This window comes from Gorilla gorilla, chromosome 8 (assembly GCF_029281585.2).
Source record: "Gorilla gorilla gorilla isolate KB3781 chromosome 8, NHGRI_mGorGor1-v2.1_pri, whole genome shotgun sequence".
NCBI lineage: Eukaryota > Metazoa > Chordata > Mammalia > Primates > Hominidae > Gorilla > Gorilla gorilla.
This window is the reverse complement of record NC_073232.2, coordinates 129,273,055-129,297,330: the sequence shown is the minus strand read 5'-3', so window position 1 is coordinate 129,297,330 and position 24,276 is coordinate 129,273,055. Positions and strand designations below refer to the sequence as shown.

At 40.8% G+C, this 24,276-nt stretch overlaps 1 protein-coding gene across 5 annotated transcripts in view; it reads left to right on the top strand.

The window, feature by feature from the left end:
• Positions 1-999: 999 nt before the first annotated feature.
• The window catches only part of SHTN1 (shootin 1), a 120,023-nt gene continuing 96,746 nt past the window's right edge, over positions 1,000-24,276 (top strand). Inside the window, exon 1 of one of the 5 annotated variants that reach the window (XM_004050150.5) lies at positions 1,000-1,624. In XM_004050150.5, coding sequence (XP_004050198.3) covers positions 1,567-1,624 — 58 coding nt within the window. In that variant the 5' untranslated portion in view covers positions 1,000-1,566. Of the gene's footprint in view, positions 1,625-1,677; positions 1,834-24,276 lie in introns of those variants that run through there. The other 4 variants (XM_063710535.1, XM_004050151.5, XM_019034721.4 and 1 more) reach the window with 4 other exon arrangements.

Below are 24,276 nucleotides of genomic sequence, written 5' to 3'. Positions count from 1 at the left end.
ACTGCAATCTTCAGCTTATAGTCAGCAACCAAAACCCCTTTCTCACAGACCTGTAATTTTTTTTTTTTTTTTTTTTTTTTGAGACGGAGTCTCACTCTGTCACCCAGGCTGGAGTGCAGTGGCGCGATCTCGGCTCACTGCAAGCTCCGCCTCCCGGGTTCACGCCATTCTCCTGCCTCAGCTTCCCGAGTAGGTGGGACTACAGGCGTCTGCCACCACGCCCGGCTAATTTTTTGTATTTTTAGTAGAGACGGGGTTTCACCGTGTTAGCCAGGATGGTCTCGATCTCCTGACCTCGTGATCTGCCCGCCTCGGCCTCCCAAAGTGCTGGGATTACAGGCGTGAGCCACCGTGCCCGGCCACAGACCTGTAATCTTTATTAAAAACAAAAACAAAAACAAAACAACAAAAAAACTGCATTATAAATTCTGGACTTGGTGTTTTGTTAATCTTCCTCTATTAAATCCTTACAACTCTTCCTGGAGAGTAGGTATCACTATTCTTCCTATTCTTCAGATGAAGTTCAAAGATGCAGGAGACTTGACCAAAGGTTAGCTCGCAGCTAGGGGTTGGGGAGAAGCACCTTTGAAACAATGCAGACCTGCCACTTCTCTCCTGGGCATGGTCTAACACAGACATGAGTTCAAATAGTTCAGAGAGCAGTGAACTGGGACAAACGCTTGGCTTAACTGCCAGCCTCTGCTGCCCGGGGGCTGCGTGACCTTCAGCATTCGGACTGCAGTGGCACCCTCTCTAAAGGGAAGGTCATCCCGCCACCAACCAGATGATCTGCAAGGGCCCTCCAGGCCCCACCATCCACGTGCAGCAGGGTCCACGTTCTGACCACCTGGCAAACCTGGTGCGATGGGGGAAAGCTAGCCAGGGCCCTCCTTCACTCACGGCATGGTCATTTAAGCAGCTGGGCGGCCTGATTCGATCCTTGTCTGCTCTTCAAGGTGCAAAATGTACCACCCTGGGCCCGCCCCTGTGGGCAGCTAGGTTTTGCAACCGCGCCCCCAGAGTCCACTGCGGGAAAACTAGGGAAGAAGTCCAGGCGTTCATGGCTCATTGCGTCCCGCTCTGCCTCTGTGGTTCTTTGGGAACGACCCCCGGGAAGCGTCCAAAGTGGAGTTCCCACACACGCTGCGAACCCACGGCCGGTTTTCTCTGAACCCGCGTCCTTGAGTCCGGGGGGGTGGAGGCGGAGAAAAGGGTGCGGAGCGACCCCACGCAGGGCCACCCCCCCTCCCACCAGCGCGTCCTGCCGCGCCCGCCGCCACAGGCTGGCATAGCGGCTGCCGACCCGCCCTCGTCCCTCCACCCCCTGCACGGGACTGCTGGGCCCGCCCCGCCCCGCCTGCAGGTGAAGCGGCCGCAGCCGCCGAGTAGGTGCGTGGGGATGATCTCACTCGCGCGCTCCGCGCCAGGAGGAGGAGGAGCGGGAGCGGATCCAACTTCCGGGTAGTGGAGCCGCAAGCCACCGGCATCTTGCTTTTTCTTCCCCCTCCTCCTGTGTGCCCCGCGCCGCTCCCTCTTTCCCTTTTATTCCCGGCCCCACCCGCCAAAATGAACAGCTCGGACGAAGAGAAGCAGCTGCAGCTCATTACCAGTCTGAAGGAGCAAGGTAGGCAGCACGCGGGCGCCAGGTGTGGGCAGCCGCGGCCCGTGGGCGGGGACGGCCCCAGGGCGCTGGGGCCAGGGCAGTTGGAAGCCGGGCGGGAGACGTGGCGGCCGCCGTGGTCACCGCAGTAGCCCCGTCACCCGCAGAGAAGCGTCCTCCGTGGCCGGCGCGCCTGGGAAAGCTCTGGACCGAGGATAACGCGGAGTGTCGGGGTTAGTCAGGCCCCGCAGCTCGAGACCCGCTGCCCGCTGGTTGCGTTTGCTGGCGATCGGGGGCTGGGGGAAGGGACGAGGATTCAGTGCGGACGAGGTTGCACAGTGCCACCTTCCTTGCCGGAGAAGCGGGTGGGGCAGGATATTTTGGCTGCTTTGGGCGGCTCAGCTAGCTTGGCCCCACCCTTACACATTTGTTGGCGCTGGGTGGCCTGTAGGGCTGTTTCACACCCTTCCCATCTTTTCGTTTGGATTCGGTCTAGTTCCTCTTTCCTTGCCCAGCTGGGATTTTCAGGCCATAATTTTTTTTTAATCACTTCTCAATTTTAGCAGTTTATTAGTCAGCAAGGTCAACATCCTGCCAATGTTGAGCTTGGCGCTGGGCGAAGGAGAGCCAGGCCATGCGCACGCATTTCTGTACTGCTTGGTAACTGGGGATTATCCTTTAATAAAGACCTGCTTCAGTCAATCATTTTTTTCATCAGTTACCACACTTCTGAACCAAACCAGATCAACAACCAAATGCTAACCTACCACATTTAAACAATTATCATTATTACCCTGACCGAAGGGTGGTCTGCGAATGTGGGTCAAGACAGGGAGGAACCAGCCGGGTGCGGTGGCTCACGCCTGTAATCTCAGCACTTTGGGAGGCCGAGGCAGGTGGATCACCTAAGGTCAGGAGTTCGAGACCAGCCTAACCAACATGGAAAAACCCCATCTCTACTAAAAATACAAAATTAGCCAGGCGTGGTGGTGCATGCCTGTAATCCCAGCTACTCGGGAGGCTGAGGCAGGAGAACCGCCAGGAGGCGGAGGTTGCGGTGAGCCAAGATGGCGCCATTGCACTCCAGCCTGGGCAACAAGAACGAAACTCCATCTCCAAAAAAAAATAAATAAATAAATAATAAAGAAATAAAGGGAGGAACCATACAGATTTAAAGGAAGTAAAAATGTGTAAGAACATGTACCTTTCTGAATGTCTTGCTGACAAGACCATGTAATGGAAGGATCCCTGCTCTGTGGCAAAACCTGGTATTTAGTTGCAGCTCTTTCACTTCTCTTGGCCCAGCTCACCAGCTCTGTGAACTTGGAGGAGTCTCTTTCCTTCCGTGGATCTTCTGGTCAATCAAGGCCGACCTGACTAAAGGCGAGGGCGAAACTGGAGGACTTTCTGAGGTCCTGTCCAGTACTCTTACCTGTTGTTTCGTAAAACCACGGGCACCGTTGGGAAGTGCACCCGGATTCCTCTGAAGCCACACTCTGGCAAACAAATTTCAACATTACTGTTTACTGTGTGACCTTGGGGAAATTATATAACCTCTGAAATGGACATAACACATTCTTCTGTGATATCCAGCATCTAGAAAGTGCTGGATAAATGTTAGTCTCTTTGGCCTTCCCAGCACCTTTACCTGGCATCCTAGATTAGCCTGAGGTCATAAAGTCACAAGCATCAGTGAATTTAGTGGGTGTTCAGAATGCCTTTATCTGAAGTTTCTCAAGTGTTTTAGCGAGGGACTGGATTCTACTGACTGGTATTTTATATTTAATAACACCTTCCCCCAACCCAAAACATTAAAACTTGATTCATATTCTAGATTTGTGGAGCTTTCATTATAGGTAATATCTGTCAGTGGATATCAGATCTTATGGTTGGTCAGTTTTCAAATAATGATAAAAATAAAAAATTTTCTCTTTCATTTCTTATATAATCAAGGGTCGATTAACAATGTAGATAATCTGCAAATTGTTTATATTTGATTTCGGAACACATTCTCCATTTCTATGTTGGGTTTGAAGCCTGAGAAAAAGGATTTCGATATTTGTGGCTCTTTCTCCTATTGCATTGTATTGGAAAATAAACAAATCCTTGGCATTGGTATTTTTAGAGGATATATTTCCTTCATTAAGTGCATATGAAAGGTAATAGAACAGTTAGATATTCAAAGTTGTGTTTCTTAAAAGGTACACTTTTGGGGATAGTGAGTCTAGTTACAAAGGTGTTGGGATTTTTTCAGCCCACAGTGTGATTTTTATACATTTCAAAACCAGGTAGTTTGCTTGTCATTGGATCACAGACTGTGGAAACAATTTACTTCAAAAGTGTTCAGTTACTGTTTGACCTGTAGAACTAATTGGGAAGCTAGGGATTTGGAAGAACAGGTAACTGGGTCTTTGGGCATTCAACAGTACATACTATGATCAATTTTGTAAGCTGATGGTTACATGGTTTATTTTTGAAAATAGTAATTTTTACTACCTGTTACTACCTTTTTACTCACAATGTTAATATTCTGAGTGATAATTCCACTACCCCTATTTAGTGTGAGCAAGAAGAACCACTATTTATCAAATATGTTATTTTCCCTTAATAATGCTGAGGTAAACATATTTATTCATTCCTTTGACAAATACTTATCAAGTACCACCATATGTGAGGTCCATGTGGTAGGCACTAGGGGTGTAAATAGTGAACTACACAGTCCTTGTCACCAAATTAATTTTCTAGAAGAGAAGACAGTTACTATTCAAGTTATCATATGAATAAATGTACAATTACTTTTTTATTCTAGGATAGATTCTTAGAAGAAATGGAATTGTTGGATTAGAGGGCATGGACATATACTTTTGCTAGACATTGCAAAAGTGCCCTCCAAAATGATTATACCAGTTCAGATATCCTTCAGCAGTACCCATTTCCCCACACATTGGTCAACTCTGGCTAATAGCAATCTTTATTCATTTGATGGCCTGACAAGTTTTTGAATTTTTGCCAATCTAATGGGCAGAATGTTACCTTTTAAGATTTGCATTGCTCTGGTTATTAATGATGTTTGAAATCTTTTTACATGGCCATTGGCCATTTAGGTTTCATCATATGGGTCCTTCCTTAGTGAGTTTTTTTTAAACTGATACATGAGACTTGTACATATTTATAGAAGACATGGGGTATTTTGTTACATGCTTAGAATGCATAATGATCAAGTCAGGGTATTTGGGATATCCATTACCTCCAGTATTTATCATTTCAATGAGGTGAGAACATTTCAAGTCCTCTCTTCCATCTCTTTTGAAATATATAATACATTGTTGTTAACTGTAGTCACCCTACTTTGCTATCAAAATGTTAAAACTTACTCCTTGTATCTATGTTTGAACCCATTAAACAATCTCTCTTCATTTTGCCCTGCCTTAGTAAGTTTTAAGTCTAAAATTTGAACCAGTTCCCCAGGAGAGTATTCAGAAAGGAGATTCCTGTCTACTCTAAACCACAAAGCTGACAGCAGCCTTCCCTAACGTGAAGCCTTTAGTGGTGTGGTGAATAAGGTTGCTTTTGACAAAAGTTGTGAAATGTAATGACGGAGTCTGTCATAATATGAACAATCTCTAATTTATACTTACCATTCCCTAAGCTCTATGTCTTATAAATCACACCCACTTCTGAATTACTTCAAAACATTTTATGTTCCCTCCTAGTGAATGGTATAATTAGCTATATTATGTCTTTCTAGAAAGTTATATTATGTCCCTTTAAAAAAAATTAGCCAGTGTGTGATTGCTTATGTTCAAGCAGATGTTGAGGTAATGAGGTAATTCTCCTTTTGTCTTTTTTGGGGCTTTATTTTATTGGACTGATTGACATCTTTAATGCACGGAGAAATGGCAACTTTGGATACTATTTCCGAGGCATATTTCCTAGCTACTAAAGTGGATATTTCCCTTACAAAACATCATACAATTTGCTCCCCCTCCGGAATTCAGTGGGAAAATGATAGACTTAGTTCAGCATTTGTTTAAGGTGCATGATTTTCTGTATAATTCATTCAGCCCACATGCATTGAATATTCATAGCCAGGCACTGTGCTAGGCATCAGAGAGATAGAGCTGAATAAGACCTTGCCCCTGCTGGTGAGGAGTTCCTGGTCTAGAGATAGTGCTAGGCATGTAAATTCCAGAAGGAGTGTCTGATTGGCCTAGTTTGGCCAATCTCATGTATTCAAATACTTTGGCCACGGGAGGGCAGGATACTTTAATTGGCAGCCCCTGCAAAGATTGGAGGAGTAGTCCAAAACAGAATGGGGTGCACTACCATGAGGATGCTGACCGGGCAGACACAGACAACACATGTCTGCTAAACTGTTCAGTATAGTAATGCCATGTCATTTCCAAGTTGATGAAATTTTGAAGAGAGATGGCTATTTAATAATAAGGACATACTCACATAAGAGGAAAACAACCACCACCACCCCAATAATGGGCAATTTTTGGGCTAACAGTATTTAAAATGGATTTCCTATGATGAGGTAATTGGCTTTAAAGCAATTTTAAACCTCTTTTCACCTTTAGAGTTAGTATCGTTTTCCCCAAGATTATTGAGATGATACTTAAGTTCACATGGAAATCTAGTCAAGCTTATTCTTAGAGCAAGTTAGTAATTAAAAGATGCATCCAGTATTCCCTTGGCTTCTGGGCCAGGAAATAACTGGAGCATTATTTTGACAAAACAGTCTGAAACGATTGCCTACCACAATGACCACGTCAGTCTGGGAAAACGGAAGCATTGACAATCTTGGGTGCATATGAGATCAGCCAGTAGAAAGCTGTTTGGAATTAAATGTTGCCTTGTTTTCAAGTGCAAACTTGGTTTTACATCAGTATTTTTCAAAGTGTGGTACAAGGGCCAGCTGCATCTGAATCACCAGGTACTTATCAACAAAGCATTTTCCTCTGAAAGTTAGGGAGCGGTTGCTGAAGAACAACAGTTTGGCAACCCCCCATGAGACGGACATGCAGCATGGGCTAAGGAACTATGTCTTCTAGTCAGAATTTCACTATTTCCTTAATATTATTTATTTATTTATGTATTTATTTATTTGAGACAGAGTCTCACTCTGTCACCAAGGCTGGAGTGCAATGGCGTGGTCTTGGCTCACTGCAACCTCCGCCTCCCAGGTTCAAGCAATTCTCCCGCCTCAGCCTCCCGAGTAGCTGGGACTACAGGCATATGCCACCACACCCGGCTAATTTTTGTATTTTTAGTAGAGACGGGGTTTCACTATGTTGGTCAGGCTGGTCTCAAACTCCTGACCTCGTGATCCACCCGCCTAGGCCTCCCAAAGTGCTGGGATTACAGGCGTGAGCCACCGCACCCAGCTGTGAACTTTTTAAAAAATAAATGCAAAAATAAACACATGCTCATAGAAAGCAAGTGTGTAAAGTGAAAAGTACAATTAACTATTCTATCTGACCCATTGTTTCTCAATCTTTATTTCATTATCACTCTCCTAAGGAAACTTTTTAGGCATTTTATGCACTGTGACTCTTTGAAGGGCCATAAGCCATTGTAATATCCAAGATCTTTTCTCTTGTCTCCTTGAGGATGAAATCACTACATTGACAATGCATGCTATGACCCCATTCCCATTTCTCAAAGTTAACTACTGTTAACCTTTTGTTTTCTTTCCTTCCAGAAATTGTGTGTTTGTATGTGCATATGTATTTATCATGTAATATGTAATTTTTTATATTAGTACATGTAGCGTTAAATCATTAAAAATTGATTGAATAATGTTCCAATGTACAGACGTACCACAATGTATTTAATGTCCTCTGGATGGACATTTCTATCTTTCTTTCTTTGTTTTTGCTATTACAAATAATGCTTCTGGGCTGGCTGTGTTGGCTCACGTGTATAATCCCAGCACTTTGGGAGGCCGAGGTAGGAGGATACCTTGAGCCCAGGAGTTTGAGACCAGCTTGGGCAACGTAGTGAGACCCCATCTCTCTAAAAAGAAAATGCTTTTGGCACTGGATTCATGTTGGAGACATCAGTGTGAACTCATGTTTAGCTTAATACAGGTATGGATGGTTACACATATATGTATGTTAGTATATACATATATTTTCTTGCTCTGTCAGCTGAGAGAGCCTAGATGCACCAGTATCAATGAGCACATCTAGAGCCCAGAACTTGGCTTCTAATGCCATTCTCGAATAAAAGGAACAGGGTTCCTAGGAGAAATGGCTAATTTTAGGAAAGGGGCAGGAAATATACAAGATGAGCCTAGAGCATCTTGTAGTGCGGAAACTAAGGAAATGCACCAACGGATAAGCTGACATTGATGGAGATACTGTAGTCCCCGCTTACCCATGGAGGAAGCTATGTTTCAACACCTGCAGTAGGTGCCTGAAATCATGGATAATAACAAACCCTATATATTCCAAGTTTTTCTTGTGCATACATACCTGTGATAAAGTTTAAGTTATAGGTTAGGCACAACAAGAGATTAACAATAAAAACTCATAATAAAATAGAACAATTATAACAATATACCGTAATAAGAGTTATGTGAATGTGGTCTCTCTTTCTCTCTCTCAAAATATCTTGTGGTACTGTAGTCATCTATTTTCATACCATGTTGACCATGGGTAACTGAAACCCTGAAGAGTGAAACGGTAGATAAGAGGGAAACTACTGTCTGTCAGAGACACAAGAGCCGATGGAAAGAACATCCAATGTCCAAAGACGGAACTCTGAACAGCAGAATATTGGATTGTAATTCAAAATATGAAGTAATATTCATGAGTTGATACTGATATAAATAAATGATTAAAGACAAATCTCCCATGCAGAGCAATTCCAAATAATTTATGTAGATGTTCCCCCTCAAAGCGGTGTATCTTAACTCCCTGATTCTTTTTTTTTTTTTTTTTTGAGACAGAGCCTCGCTCTGTGCCCCAGGCTGAAGTGCCGAGGCATGATCTCTGCTCACTGCAAGCTCCGCCTCCCGGGTTCACACCATTCTCCTGCCTCAGCCTCCCGAGTAGCTGGGACTACAGGCGCCCGCCACCATGCCTGACTGATTTTATGTATTTTTAGTAGAGACAGTGTTTCGCCGTGTTAGCCAGGATGGTTTCGGTCTCCTGACCTCGTGATCCACCCGCCTCAGGCTCCCAAAGTGCTGGGATTACAGGCGTGAGCCATCGCGCCTGGCCCTAACTCCCTGATTCTTAAGTGTGGGCAGCACATAGTGAATTCCTGCCAAAGACTACAATATGGAAAAGGGGGAACCAGTAACTTTACAGTGGAGAAACCTGACAAACACTGTGTCAGCTAGATGATCAAGGCCAACATCAACAATGATGATAGCATGATAGTGTGATGTGATGAATTGGCATTTTACCTCTGTGGTCTTCCCCTAAAAACCCATAAAGCCAGTCAACTCATGAGGAAAATATCAGCAAATCCCTATTGAGAGACGTTCTGCAGAATACGTGATCAGCACTTCTCCAAACTGTCAAGGTCATAAAAATGAGTAAAGTCTGAGAAACTGTCATAGTCAAGAGATGCCTTAAGGATTGAAGGGTAGAAAAAATAATCTGTCCCTCAAACCTTGTAAGTTCATAATTGGGACAGATACCTGTAACAAAAGACATATGAATAAGCAAGTTTATTTATGCATGCAGTGCACATCGCAAGGGAGAAAAATAAGCAGTGGCTCAACATACTGTCTTCAACAAAGAACAATACATTTAGAAAAGTGTTAGGACAAAGGAAAGCAGTTCCAGGCTTCCAAAGGCAGGAGAATGTGGGAAGGTGAGTTTATGGGGAAACTCCTGGGGTAAAGTCTACTCGCAGATTTCTCTGCCACCATCTCTGAGGTGATATGGGTTGTAAAGGAGAATGGGTATCTTGTTTTTAGGTGGGAAATGGGGAGAAGATAGACCTCTTGTCTTTGTAATTCTGTGTCCTGCTTTTAGGCAGACAGAGGGAAGGCAGATAGTTTCCTGCATCCTAATTATCTTTAGCTCAAAGGTCTTTCATATTTTGGGGAGATAGGCTGGTTTCCTTCAGTTCTCCCCTTTGAAACTTTACTTTCAGAAAGTCTCCATATTATGTGCTAGGCTGGTAGCTTTGGAGAGGTATGGTTGTAGATAAGTGATTGGCAAAGGGGAAGAAAACCAGATTGGAACCAGCAGAAAAGAACAGATTTAAGTATATTGTCTCATATCTTATTGAGTCAGTCTCTTAGTCCTGAGACTAGGTTAGTTTAAACAGTCATGTTTTATTTCAAGAGGTGGTGGTATGGGTGATCTCTTTAATGTTAGGTTTCTATATGGTATAAGCATACAAATACTTAATAAGAGACATTTCTATGAAAAAAAGGAAAAGCAAGGTTAATGTTTAGAGCAGTCTATAAATTAGTTTCTGAGTCTGGAGAGCAGCCAGTTGAGAGGATTTATACATCTTAGGCTCAAAGTGTCTTCAGCTGGAGTGGGGCAGGCAGTTGCAATCTGACAGATTTTCCTTGTTTGTAGTTTAAATATCATAAAGGTTGTCGATACAAAAGCTGTTGTGGTGATTTCTCTTATGTTTGTATCAAGTTGTCCAGCTTTAGCTTGCATAGCTTCAGAAAAAGCCCAATTTTAATTTCAGTGATTCCAGGTCAAAGGGTGGGAGAAAAATTGGAAATGTTAGTTTGGAGACTCACAGCCAGGTATCAGAAAAAACTAAAAGAATTTAGGATCCATTCCAGATTGCAGGTAATTAATAAAATCTCAAAAACAATGAACAGGGCTAGAATCTAGTAATGGGTGAACTATAGTTTCTGAACTATTATTTTTCTGAAAATATTTTTCCTCTCTCACTAATTTCTACCAAAGAGAATCAGGAAGACCAGTTTATTTGTAAAATAAGTTTTTGTCTATTATACTTGGCCTAATTATTTACATAAATGCAGCAAGAATAGTGATTGACTATGTAAGCCCTTTTAAAATCTGCTTTGCTGGAACTCTTCATAAGGAATCTCGGATTAGGCTTAAAAAAATGCCTCCTTAGGCTAAGAAGCCAAGCTTAGGACTCAACATCAGATTGTGCCTATAGTAGTCTTAGATAGATAGCTCTCTTCCCTAGATTCCTGATATTCCTGGGCCTGTCAGGAACGTGACATTCTTTACCCACCTATAAGGCAACCATTTGAACCATGTATTCAAGGTACGAGGCCAGTATTTCCAAGGTGCCTTTATTGGCCCCATTAAACTGAGGTTCCTCTAGGGACCTCAGTTCCCAAAAACTGGTCATATCAGAAAATATGACATTCTCATCAAACTTTGGCAATATAACCAGTGTTTTCAATTGTATCCTATTAAAAGAAGAACGGATTCTTACTGAACTTATGCAAATGCCTATATTATCCTAAAAATAAGAATACTCATGAATAGTTTCCAAATTTTGGAGGGATCAGGTAAGGAAGAAAAGTAAATGTTTCAATTCTATTTGCAAAAGTATACTTTACCAAATTGTCTTAAGCTATAGATAGCGCAAAAGAAGAAAATGTTTTCCTAAGTCTGGAAGATAAAAGAATCAGTAGTGTTTCTAATAAAAAAGTCATAAAAATCACAGTCCCTCCTCATTTTAGTCCCATGTAATTAATTCTTAATTTTGCTCGATGTTAGCAATTTTAGGAGTTCAGTTTCTCCTTTAGAGTTCTGGAGTTCACACCTAGTCCACTGGTATTTCCTTAAAGTTATCAGAGACCTGTACAGGTCAGAGTTCTTTTTGTTCTTCCCATATACCTCCTTGAAGACCCAAAACTTTAGGATTATAATTGCTTGCAAAAAGCTTTTAGAAAGAGCATCAGAATAAAGCAGTTATAATAAATGTGGACAACAAGACTTAAAATGGCCATGGTTAAAGATCTGATGGGAGTTCATTATGATAACAATGCAGTTGACAAGGAAATTTGGTTGTTTGTGAGATACAACAATTTAACATAATCAGAATTATGACAGGTAGCATATTAGATTTTTAGGAATATCATAGTTTTGAAACACATCAATAACATATTCATACAAATAATAACTCAAAGGTTAGCATTACATGTTATTTGACAATGTTTCTTATATAATTTAGCATGCAGAATAAACCTAATGGGTTTAATATGTCACTTTCAGACTTCCAGGGAGCCCTCTGGAAATCCTAAAGTTAGTTTAAGGTAAAAAAGACATCATTTACAATTTGATTTTGGGAAGTTTGTAAAAAAGATTCAAAACAATCAAAATAGGATCACAGGTCACTGTGAAATAATAGTCATTCTGATTGTGAAATAATATTTAATTAGACTGATAAAGGCTTCAAAAGCAAATAGGAAGGCATATAGTTATAGAAAAACCTTAACTCTTTAACTCAATTTTCTAAAGTAATCAAAGACCCAGTAAAGACAATGTGAAGCACGGAATCATCTTGATGAAACACAGAATCTCCCCTTCCCCTTCCCTCTTTCCCCTTCTCTCTCTCTCTCTACAGTTGACTAAAAAGGTGAACAAAAATCTTTTATTTTCTCTTGTCAATACTATAGGAAAATCTTTTTAAAAAGACCAAATTTTAGTTTTATATCAGTATACTTTAGATATCAAGGCTCCATTTTAAATCTCGTAATAAATTAATTCAACTTTTGTTAGTTTAACCATACAAGACTTTCTCTTGCTCTCTTTTCTCTTCTCAACTTTCTGTATCCATTTAGTTTTCTCTATATCATTTCTTCATTCATTTTTCAACCTTTAAATAACATCTACTTAGACAAAATCACTCCTTTCCTCAATAAAAACAGATCCTCATATCTTGCTTATAACTTTCTCACCAAAATATATCTTATTTTACTTGTAAACTTTGCATACAGAATTGTTCCTCTTATTTCTAGTAGCCTTAATTACATATATTAATTAGAGTTTTAATCCTTAGCAATTTTGAACCAGCATTCCATAGACTAATACCACTTCATAATATCTTAGAAATATGTGTTTCCTCAAAGTACAATTTTTAAAGCTTGCTAACAGACTCCGATATCTTTAGTTTCTTTGCAGTGAGAAGCCACAAGTAGATAAACTTAAATTTATCTTTAGCAATTAATGTTTAAACATTTTATCTTACTTGAAAATGATCTATATACTCAATGAATATTCATCATTTAATTTACTTTCACAAAACTCTAAGGATATGGTAACCAAAGAGATTGCGAAACCTTTGTAAGCAAACATATTATAAAATATGTTATTTTAAAAGTATCTGTATAAACTCTTATCCTGCTGTATCTGTTTAATTCACTCATTTTAATAATTATGCTTGGAAAATTTTATGAGACAGACAAAGCTAGGCATCATCTCAGGTTATTTTTCTCATATCCATTTTACAGCACGTGTATGTTAGGCAGTTACTACCCAAGCACGAACTCTAAAGTTAATTATATATGGTATTTTTTTTTCTTGTAACTCAGAAGACATAGTTGTTTTTACTAAACTAACACTATTAAACTAGTCTTATTTGCCCAAGTCATGTGAACCTGAAAAGTATTTGGGCTAACCCAAATATCTTTGGAGTTTTAAGTAAATTTAATTTATGAGTGCTCATTGCTATCTTTAAGCCAATGTGAAATTTCTTCAAAGCATTTTATACCACGTAAAAACAACCTACAACATATATGAAAACATGTATACAGGCCAGCGCATGGTGGCTCACCCCTGTAAATCCCAACACTTTGGGAGGTCAAGGCAGGCAGATCATGAGGTCAGGAGATCGAGACCATCCTGGCTAACACAGTGAAACCTTGTCTCTACTAAAAATACAAAAAATTAGCCGGGTGTGGTGGCACGTGCCTGTAGTCCCAGCTACTTGGGAGGCTGAGGCAGGAGAATCGCTTGAACCCGGGAGGTGGAGGTTGCAGTGAGCCGAGATCACGCCACTGCACTCCAGCCTGGGCAATACAGCGAGACTCCATCTCAAAAAAAAAAAAAAAAAAAAAGAAAGAAAAGAAAACATGTATACATAAAAAATACAGACAAAAAAGATAGTACAGCTTTCATTTAAAAAATGTTTAGCCATGAGATAGGTATAATAATATAAAACTCACTAATTTATAAATGACAGTTGGATGCAATAGAGAGAACAAAGAGGCCTCAAAAATGCACTGTAATCTGAATAACAGCTTTCAATTAAGCCAACTTCTGACCATAGAGATCTTTAAAAATAAAATTCTTTAAAACATCTCATTATCAGGTTTCCTCCAGGACAAACAGTATATATTCCTGGCTTCTCTTTCCTCTCTTTTTTGTCCCCTCTAAGAATCGTCTCCCAGAAGTTTGCATTTTAAAAGGGATAGTTTCTCAGGTAATACCAGTTAGGGAATGTGTATCTCAAAGGCACAGAGAAGTAATGTAAATTTTCACAAAAAACAGAGTTTGGGGGGCTTATTTGCCTACTAGAGGCCTAGGGTAATTAGTATTTCAGCTTTTCCTTCTTAAGTGCAGGACAGTACTGATTTCAATGCCCTGATGTTGAACAGCATTTGCTGGCATCCTGAGATGAATAGGTGAGAGTTGGGGTTAGTTAGAATAAGTGGGCTTTGAATTGCTTTTAGAGGCACATCCTATTTTTGTAAACAATTTGCAAGACAAGGAGAGTTGTTTTTAATTCCTCAGAGAGTTTGGGTTGCAGTCTGCATATCAATGGACTGACTTGTTTATCTAATTGCATTATCTTTAACTTGTGTTATCAGGGAGGAGATTTCCAACTAAGATAGAAATAAAAAGATTTCCCTTTCAGCTTTAGTGCTGTTTGCCTTTGGAATTTGTTTTTTTGTTTTGTTTCGTTTGTTTTTTTGAGACAGCATCTCACTCTGTCACCCAGGCTGGAGTGCAGTGGCATGATCATGACGCACTGCAGCCTCAACCTCTCAAGCTCCAACCATCCTCCCACCTCAGCCTCCCGAGTAGCTGGAACTACAGGTGTGTGCCACTACGCCTGGCTAGTATGGGTATTTTTTGTAGAGACAGGGTTTCACCATGCTGCTCAGGCTGGTCTTGAACTCCTGATCTCAAGCAGTCAGCCTGCCTTGGCCTCCCAAAGTGCTGGGATTACAGACGTGAGCCATAGTGCCTGGCCTGCAGTGTTTTAATAAATCATTTTTCCCCCCGAGTGTATAGTTCCATTTTAGCTTAGGAGAGAAAGAAACAGGCAAATTTCTATAGTTTGGAAGTTTGGATATTTGTCCCCCAAAATCTCATGTTGAAATTTGATTCCCTAATGTTGGAGGTGAGACCTTAATGGGAGGTGTTTGGGTCATGGGGCTGGATCCCTCATGAATGGCCTGGTGCTTTTGTCCTCCTAGTAATGCCTACTTTTTAGTACCTTGTAGCAATAAGTAATGAAGCTAGAAGAGTTGTCTACTATAGCCTCCCTGAGAGTTCCCCTGAGAGCTACTTGTTAAAAAGTGCGTAACACCTTTCCCTTCTCTCCTGCTTTCCTCCCTCACCATATGATCGCTCCACACGCTTGTTCCCCTTTGCCTTCTGCCAGGGGTGGAAGCAGCCTGAAGCCATCAACACAAACAGATGCTGGTGCCATGTTCCCTGTACAGCCTGCAGAGCCATGAGCCAAATAAACTTCTTTACAAATGACCCAGCTTCAGGTATTCATTTATGGCAACACAGATAGACTAAGAAACAAATGTAAACCAAAATTGTATACTAAAGTTATATATTACGAGTGACTCAATACGAAAACTACAACCATGCATGAGACTAAAACCAAGAAGCCCTTCTTCTTCTTTTTTTTTTTTTTTTTTTTTGAGACGGAGTCTCGCTCTGTTGCCCAGGCTGGAGTGCAGTGGCGTGATCTCGGCTCACTGCAAGCTCCGCCTTCCGGGTTCAAGCGATTCTCCTGCCTCAGCCTCCAGAGTAGCTGGGACTACAGGCGCCCGCCACCGCGCCTGGGTAATTTTTTGTATTTTTAGTAGAGACAGGGTTTCACCCTGTTAGTCAGGATGGTCTCGATCTCCTGACCTCGTGATCCACCCGCCTCGGCCTCCCAAAGTGCTGAGATTGCAGGCGTGAGCCACCGCGCCCGGCTGAAACCAAGAAGCCCTTTAAGGCTTTAACCAACCTCTTCAAAGAGGGAGTAGAAGATGCCGCCCTTCCAAGAGCCACACCACTCCCAAAAGACAGAAGGAAGAAAGGCCCAATAACCTGTGTGCCACCAAGAGATGGAAAAACAAAAAGAGACAAGAGTCACTAAGACAAACAGAAAAACAAAAGCTGCCCATGGGGTGTGTTTGGGGGTTTGCTAACAATAAGCCTCTTTATGACTTAAAACCATAGATGCAAGAATTACATTCCAAAGAGGGTAGGATGAAAAAGATGCAGTTCCCCTCAAGATCCAGTTTCTTCCAACGACAGCCTGAGAAAGTAAAGACCCTCATTGTTAACAAGGCAGTGAATGTTAAGACAATTAAGAGAATGTTCCTTGAGAGCTGGAATGGCTGGACAAACATGTTTTAGACTCCTAGCCAGCTGGATAGCTGCTGCCTGATACAAATCTGACAATTCGTGCCCCCTGGGAGAACAAGCAAGGAGAAAAACCTTGCTTGTTGCAAAAGCCAAGCTCTCAAAACATACAACAAGGTGGAAGGAGAATCTTCTTACGATTTTCCTTTTTATGAAAAACCACACCAAAAAAAAAAAAAAAAAAGAAAAAGAAAAAAGACAAGAAAAACAAAGGCCTTTTCTGGGTGGCTAAAGATCAGTCATCAATATGTACCCAAACCAAATCTACAGGAGTCACAAATTCAAAGAACGAATTTTCTCTTTTTTAAATTTCAATTTTTTTTTCCTGCCAATCTGAATTTGGAAAGGAAGGAATAAGGAAAAATTTTTACCTTCCCCTCTTGACCAGGCTCTACAGGTAGAGATTTGGGAGAGCTGCCTTTGTAAGAATTATCTTTTCCTACCAGCTTCTGCCTGTTCTGTTCTCCCAGGATTGTGTCTGCAGGTCCCAGAATGAGTGAAGTGGCCCAGAATTTCCTGCCAACTATGCCAAAATGAAAGGGAGAAGAAATTATGTTTTCCTCAAGCCTCATAAGTTGGTAATTGGGACAGACTCCTGTAACAAAAGACAAAATGAACAAGAGACGGCAAGTTTATTAACACATGCAATGCACATCACGAGGCCGAAAAGTAACTACAAGTAGTGGTTTAAAACTCTGGTTTATATTATCATCTTCAACAAAGAACACTTCATTTTAGAGAAATGATAGGACAAAGGAAAGCAGTCCCAGGCTTCTAAGGGTGGGAAAATGTGGGAAGGTAAATGTATGGGGAAGCTAATGGGCCAAAGTCTGCTTGCAGATTCCTCTGGTGCCATTGCTGAGCTGATATGGATTGTAAAGGAGAATTTATATCCGGTTTTTAGGCAGGAACGAGGGGGAGGATAGAAAGACCTTTTGTTTTTGTAATTCTCTGTCCTGCTTTTAGGCAACCAGGAAAGGTAGAGAGCTCCCCTGCATCCTAATTATCTTTAGTTCTCCCCAGTTCTTCATATTTTAAGGAGAAATATTCTGTTTTTTGTTTGTTTTTTTTGTTTTTGTTTTTGTTTTTTTTTTTGCAGTATATATAATAGCTAAATGTAATGTGGCATCCCAGATGGGATCCTAGAAAAGGTCATTATGTAAAAACTAAGGAAGTCTGAATAAAATATGGACTTTAGTTCATAGCAGTGTATCAATATTGGTCCATTAATTTTAGCAAATGCACCATACTAATGTAAGATATTGCTGTATCTTTGCAGTTTTACTGTAAATCTAAAACTCATAAAAGTGAAGTTTACTAAATATAATAATTCTGCTTACATTCTTATACACATGTATCTTTAAGTGCAGCTGTAGGAAAAGTTCACTTTAAAAATACTGTTTTTTTAAATTGACATAATAATTATATGGATTTTTGGGGTACAGGAAACATTCTTGAAAATGGAATTGTGGGATCCAAAAAATATATGTATTTTAAACTTTGTTGTGCTTTAAATTTTATTCTGTAATACTGTTGCACAGCTAAGCTTTGCCTCAAGATGTAGAAGGAACACGCTTTTATTGATTGATTGATTGCACACCATGCCTGGTTAGCATTTTAAACACTAAAACATGAGTTCTGGGCCAGGCATGATGGTTCATGCCTATAATCCCAGTGCTTTGGGAGGCTGAGGTAGGTGGATTGTTTGAGGCCACAAGTACAACCAGCCTTGGCAACCTAACAAGAACCCCTCCCTACAAAAAATAAAAATAAAAGATCAGCTGGGCAGGGTATGCATCTGTAACTGGAGAGACTGAGGCAGAAGGATTGCTTGAGCCTAGGAGTTTGGGGTTACATTGAGCTATAATCATGTCACTCCACTCCAGCCTGGGTGACAGAGTGAGACCCTGTCTCAAAAATAATGATAAAATAAATAAATAAATAATATATAAGTAAAATAAGATAAAATATAAAATAAAAAATAAGTAAAAGAAAAGAAAATATAAAATAATAAAATAAAAATATAAAATAAAATACGTAAAATAAGCCCATCCATGAATTCTGAAATTTTTCTGTGGTACCATGAAGAGTACTACTATATCAAGATCCTTTAGGCTTGATTCCATTTCAAATCCTCTATGGCACAAATTTGCGTATGATTGATTGTGTGTGTGTGTGTGTGTGTGTGTGTGTGTGTGTGTGTTTATTAGCTTTTTAAATAAATAAGACTTTTTTTTAGAAGTTTAGATTTACAGAAAATGGAGCCAAAAGTACAGAGAATATTCACATACCTCTTCACCTTTTCCTACTCTCATTTCTACTATTATTAACATCTTGCTTTAATTAATGTGGTACATTTGTTAGAATTGTTGAGCCAGAATTGATATATTATTATTAACTAAAATCCATAATTTACATTAGGGCTCACTTTTTGTCTTGTACTTTCTATGGGTTTGGACAAATATATAGCACATGTATTCACCATTATAGTACAGAATAGTACCACTGGTCTAAAAATGTGTGCTCTGCCTGTTCAGCTCTTCCTCTTTAACTACAAATCCTTGGCACCCACTGTATTTTTTTTTTTTTTTTTTTTTTTGAGACGGAGTCTCGCTGTTACCAGGTTGGAGTGCAGTGGCACGATCTTGGCTCACTGCAACCTCCGCCTTCTCGGTTCAAGTGATTCTCCTGCCTCAGCCTCCCTAGTAGCTGGGACTACAGGCACATGCCCCCACTCCTGGCTAATTTTTGTTTTTTTAGTAGAGACGGGGTTTCACTGTGTTGGCCGTGATGGTCTCGATCTCCTGACCTTGTGATCCGCCCACCTAAGCCTCCCAAAGTGCTGGGATTACAGGTGTGAGCCACTGCGTCTGACCTCCCACTGATCTTTTTATTGTCTCCATAGTTTCGCCTTTTCTAGAATGTCATATAATTGGAATCATATGATATGTATGTAGCCTTTTTAGATTGGCTTTCCACTTAGCAATATACAGTTTTTTTCCTTGTCTTTTTTTGTGACTTCATAGTTCACTTACTACTTCTTAGCACCAACTACTTCTTAACACCGGATACTGTTCCGTTATCTGGATGTACCACAGTTTGTTTATCCATTCACCTATTGAAGAATGTCTTGTTTGTTCCCAAGTTTTGGCAATTAGGAATCAAGTTGTATAAACATTAGGGTGGTGGTAACGTATGGAAGGAAGGGAAGTGTTCTGTAGTTCTGTGATTAGATCATAGTTTTATCATTAGCTCTTAGTGACCCTCTACCCCTAGGATGTGACCTTTATGAGTTCTTCTCAGTTTTGTTTTATTTACCTCTTAGATGAGACAAGAAGGCTAGTGGGGGCTGGCGTTGGGTATTTGCCTTCCACCAAGTCTGTTAGGCTCTGGTAAGATAGTTTCTCTTGAGGACAGACATTGTTTAGAGGAACAAAATGCTCTGGGCATATTTCATAGAGGCTACCTTATTTTCCTTTTAAAAAAATAGGCCGGGCGCGGTGGCTCACACCTGTAATCCGAGCACTTTAGGAGGCCGAGGCGGGTGGATCACGAGGTCAGGAATTCAAGACCAGCCTGACCAACATGGTGAAACCCCGTCTCTACTAAAAATGCCAAAATTAGCTGGGTGTGGTGGCGGGCGCCTGTAATCCCAGTTACTCAGGAGGCTGAGGCAGGAGAATCGCTTGAACCCGGAAGGCAGAAGTTGCAGTGAGCCGAGATCGCACTGCACTGCTGCACTCCAGCCTGGGTGACAGAGCGACACTCCATCTCAAAAAAAAAAAAAAAAAAGGATACTGGGTTTTGCTATGTTGCCCAGGCCAGCCTCAAACTCCTGAGCTCAAGTGATTCTTCTGCCTTGGCCTCCCAAAGTGCTGGATTACAGGTTGAGCCACTGCACTCTGTCAACAGTGGCTACTTTTCTGTGCCACCTGCCAGAGTAGTAGGGAAAATTTTCACTTTGAGCATCTAGTAGTGATCCTGGAGGTGAAACTCACAAAAGTTTAGGGGCCCCTCTAAGGCTGTGTCCCCCTGGACATTTTAACTCTCAAACTTGTCCAAACTGAGCCTCCAGCTATTCTTTAATTACAGTTTAGGGTTTCCAGTACCAGTTACCAGGTTCCGGTTCCCAAGGAGGTTTCGCTTCCAGGCTGCTTCTCTAATAAATTATAATCCTTTCTATCTGCTTTATGTGTCTCTTCAGTTTTGGGGATGGTGGTTTGCCCTGTGACTTCAATTATCTAATAGATCTTAGGAAGAGTTGTTGATTTTCAATTTGTTTTTACTTTTTGTTGTGATTTTGGAATGAGGATTTACAAGCTCCTTACATGACAGACCAGAAATCAGACTTATGTGTGTATTTTAAAGATACTCAGTTTTCTTCCTTTCTTCTTGGTTAATTTGAAGTCATTAATGTAGTTTGTTGAGAGTACTTCTTAAGTATCATTAATTTATTAACACTGAACTGTGTGTTTTACCATGTAATGAATAAATTTCTGGTTTGCCGTAATTTCTTTTCAGGATATGAAATCTGTCACCTTTGTTTTTTGATCAGATTTTCTAGCAGTGTTTTCCATGGCTTTTCAAATGCTTTAATTAACAAGTAAGTTACAAATGACTTCTCTTTCTACTCTGGCTATAAGAGGACGACCCATTGGGATGTGTACAGAAGGGAATAATGTAATTGAACACTATCTTTTGTGACTCATGTCCTCATTCCCCATTAGTAAGAGGTATCTCAAAGCTCCCTGAGTTATCAAAGATGCAGACTGAATGGATAAGAGTCTACATTAGAAGCTCTCATGAGGTCTTGTTTTCTGGTTACATTTGATGGCTATTTAAACCTTCATTTTTATTAAGTATCTTGATACAATATATGATGTATAAGAGACTCTTACCATGGGGAAGAGAGTATGTGGTCTTTCATAATGATCTGCTCACGTGAAGACCTAGATCCATTCTTCCTTCTTCCTTAATTTAACACGTTTATCAAATAATCTATACGTCAGACAGGATCCTAGATATGGGAATCTGGATAGATAAAGATGTAGTCTTTAACCAAAAGGATTATTTCTGATCCATTGCTTTAGTGCATTGCACACAGTAATGCTCAGTAATGTCTTTTTGGATGAATGACTCTGGAAGTCAGTAGATTGGTGCTTCCACTACCATTCTGTATTGTGGGATTTGACTTCTCTATGCATTTGTGTCTTTGTTTGTAAAATGGGGACGTTAATATTTGGATTGTTTTGCCTCACAGATTTACACGAACCATTCATTCATTTATTCAACATAGGCATGGACTCTGGTATTCATATGAGTATAAGACATATAGCAGTGAATCGGGTAGGAAGAACGACAGGAAAACAGACCTGTGCACAGATAATTTATAATGTTATATGTAGATGCTCTAATAGAGCTGTATGAACAGTGTACTCTGATGGTATATTAAGATAAACCTGCTGATTTTGCATGAAGTATATGGGGAAGGCTTCTTAGAAGAAGTAACAGTTGAATTGCTTTGAAAAAGAGGAGATAGGGAAGATGGGGTAGGGAAAGCCTTTGCAGGCAGAGGGAAAAACATTTGCAAAGGTACCTAAGTATGAAAGGTCTTAGAGGGTTTAGGGAAGCACTGGGACTTTGGGTGTGGCCTTTGAGGCTGAATGGTGGGCAGTAGAGTGGGATTCCAGGCAGTAAAGATAAGGTCTTTGGAAGTTTCTAAACATGAAATAACCAGCTTGCTTTGTTAACTAACTGCTGTGTAAAGAATACCCTTGGGATAGAAGGAAGTTAGAACTAGATAGGAGGGTTTTGTCATTATTGAGGGTCTAAGGGCAGAGATAACAGCTTCAGAGGAAGGGCAGATTGCAGAGATACTTTTTAGAGGTTTGAGCAGTTTGATGATCCTTTGGAGGGAGAAAAAAGTGGGAACTCAAGGGTGATCCTGCAGGTAGTAGCTTGAGGACTAGGTAGGTAGATGATGACAGCAGTGAAAGGAGACGTTTCATACAGGGAGTAGGGAAGGGAAATTGATGAGCTCACTTTCTAAAAGTTGAGTTTGAAATGCTTGCAGAGCCTCTTGACAGAGTGGCCCAGAACTGCCAGTGGAACTGTCTGTTCTGTTGGAAATGTTCTGTGTCCATTGTTCATTATGGCACTAACTAGTCACATGTGGCTATCGAGCACTTGAAATTTAACTTATGCAACTGAAGAACTGAATTTTACATTTTCTTTAGTTTCAATCAATGGAAATTTAAATAGCTACTTGTGGCTAATGGCTACCATTTTGGACAACACAGGTCTGGTAAGTATTGGTTGGAAATACTGGTCTGGAAAGAGTGCTAGAGGTAGAGTGATTAGCCTCCCTGGGACTGGGAGGTTTCCTAGGATGCTGAACTTTCAGCGCTAAAACTGACAAAATCCCAGACAAAGCATGATTCTTATTAACCCTAGCTAGAGGTGTTACTGGCTTGTAGTTACGAACTTTAGTTGTCACATTTCTGAAACAACTAAGTCTACTCAGCTGCCTGTTGGGCTGGCTATGTCATGATTTGCAGCTTGGAAAGAAAACTCCTTTTCTTGGCATTGAGGAGTTAGAAAATAGAAAACCAGCATGATTCTTGAAACACGTGCTCTGCCTGATATTCTCCTTGTTTTCTCCACCATCTTCCTTTTTCTTCCATTCTGTATTGTTATGTTACAGCCCACTTTGGCTGTTCATTGGAATTACCTGGGGCTCTCACTTCTAAATATATATATGTGTGTGTGTATGTGAGTGTGTGTGTATGCGTGTATGTATGTATATATGTATGTATCTCTCTATCTATCTATCTGGATGCCCAGGCTCTACCCCAGAATAGTTAAATCACAGTCTTGACGCAGGAGGGGCGAGGCATCTATATGATTTAAAAGCCCCGCAGGTGATTTTAATGTGTAGCCAGGCTTGACAAGTACAGCTCTCAGAAGTGCTTTTACTTCTTTGCCACCTTTCTTTACTGCAACAAATTGTTTGCAGTAGATCTTTAGGCCCTTTTCTCCTCCCTTTATTTGGTGGAGGATAGAAGTACCCCGGAAATTTTTCCTGTCTGCCATGCAGGACACTTCCTTTGTCATAAACACAGAATTAGAGGTACTTTGCTGTATGAGTAATAATAACCATGGCTAACATGTTTTGAACAGTTAATAAGCCCAAATACTCTTTTATATGTTAACTCATTTACTCTTAATAACAACACTATGAGAGATGTATGATTATTATTCCTATTTTCCAGATGAGGAACCTGAGACTCAGAGAGATTAACTGATTTGCCCAAGGTCCCCTAGCCAGTTAAGTGCTCAGGCTGTCATTAGGATGCACTTTTTAATTACTGTCCTATATAACCTTATAGTACAGTGAAATATACTGTACCTGTAAATCTGAGAGATGAAGTCTTCTCGAGCTCTCAAGCTGCAGCTATCTTTCATATGCTGAGAATTGGTCAGATTCATCTGTTCTTTTTTTTTTTGAGACAGAGTCTTGCTCTGTTACCCAGGCTGGAGTGCAGTGGTATGATCTCGGCTCGCTGCAACCTCTGCCTCCTGGGTTCAAGTGATCCTCCCACCTCAAGCCTCCTGAGTAGCTAGGATTACAGGCGTGTGCTGCCACACCTGGCTAATTTTTTTTTGTATTTTTAGAAGAGATGCGGTTTCACCATGTTGGCCAGGCAGGTTTTGAACTCTTGACCTCAAGTGATCCCCCCCACCTTGGCCTCCCAACATGTTGGGATTACAGGCGTGAGCCACTGCGCCCGGCCAGATTAAGCTCTTTAGCATTGGCAAATTCAGGATTTGGAGGATGTCTCTGATGGAATCACTTGAGCTGTGCAAGCTCAGTTTTTAAAATTTTCAGACTGCAAGCCAGTTCTGAAACAAAAAGGCAGCTTTCTCTGCGACCCTGTAACATTGCCAAAAAGGAGCTGAGTAATATAGATCTCTTCAGTTTTTGCCAGTTTTGCTGAAGTTAGGGTTAGGGGTCCACTGTGATACATACGTGTGTGTATGTGTGTGCATGTCTGTGTACGTGTTGTTTATGGTAGTGAGCTCGGTTTTATTAGCAAGGGGTTG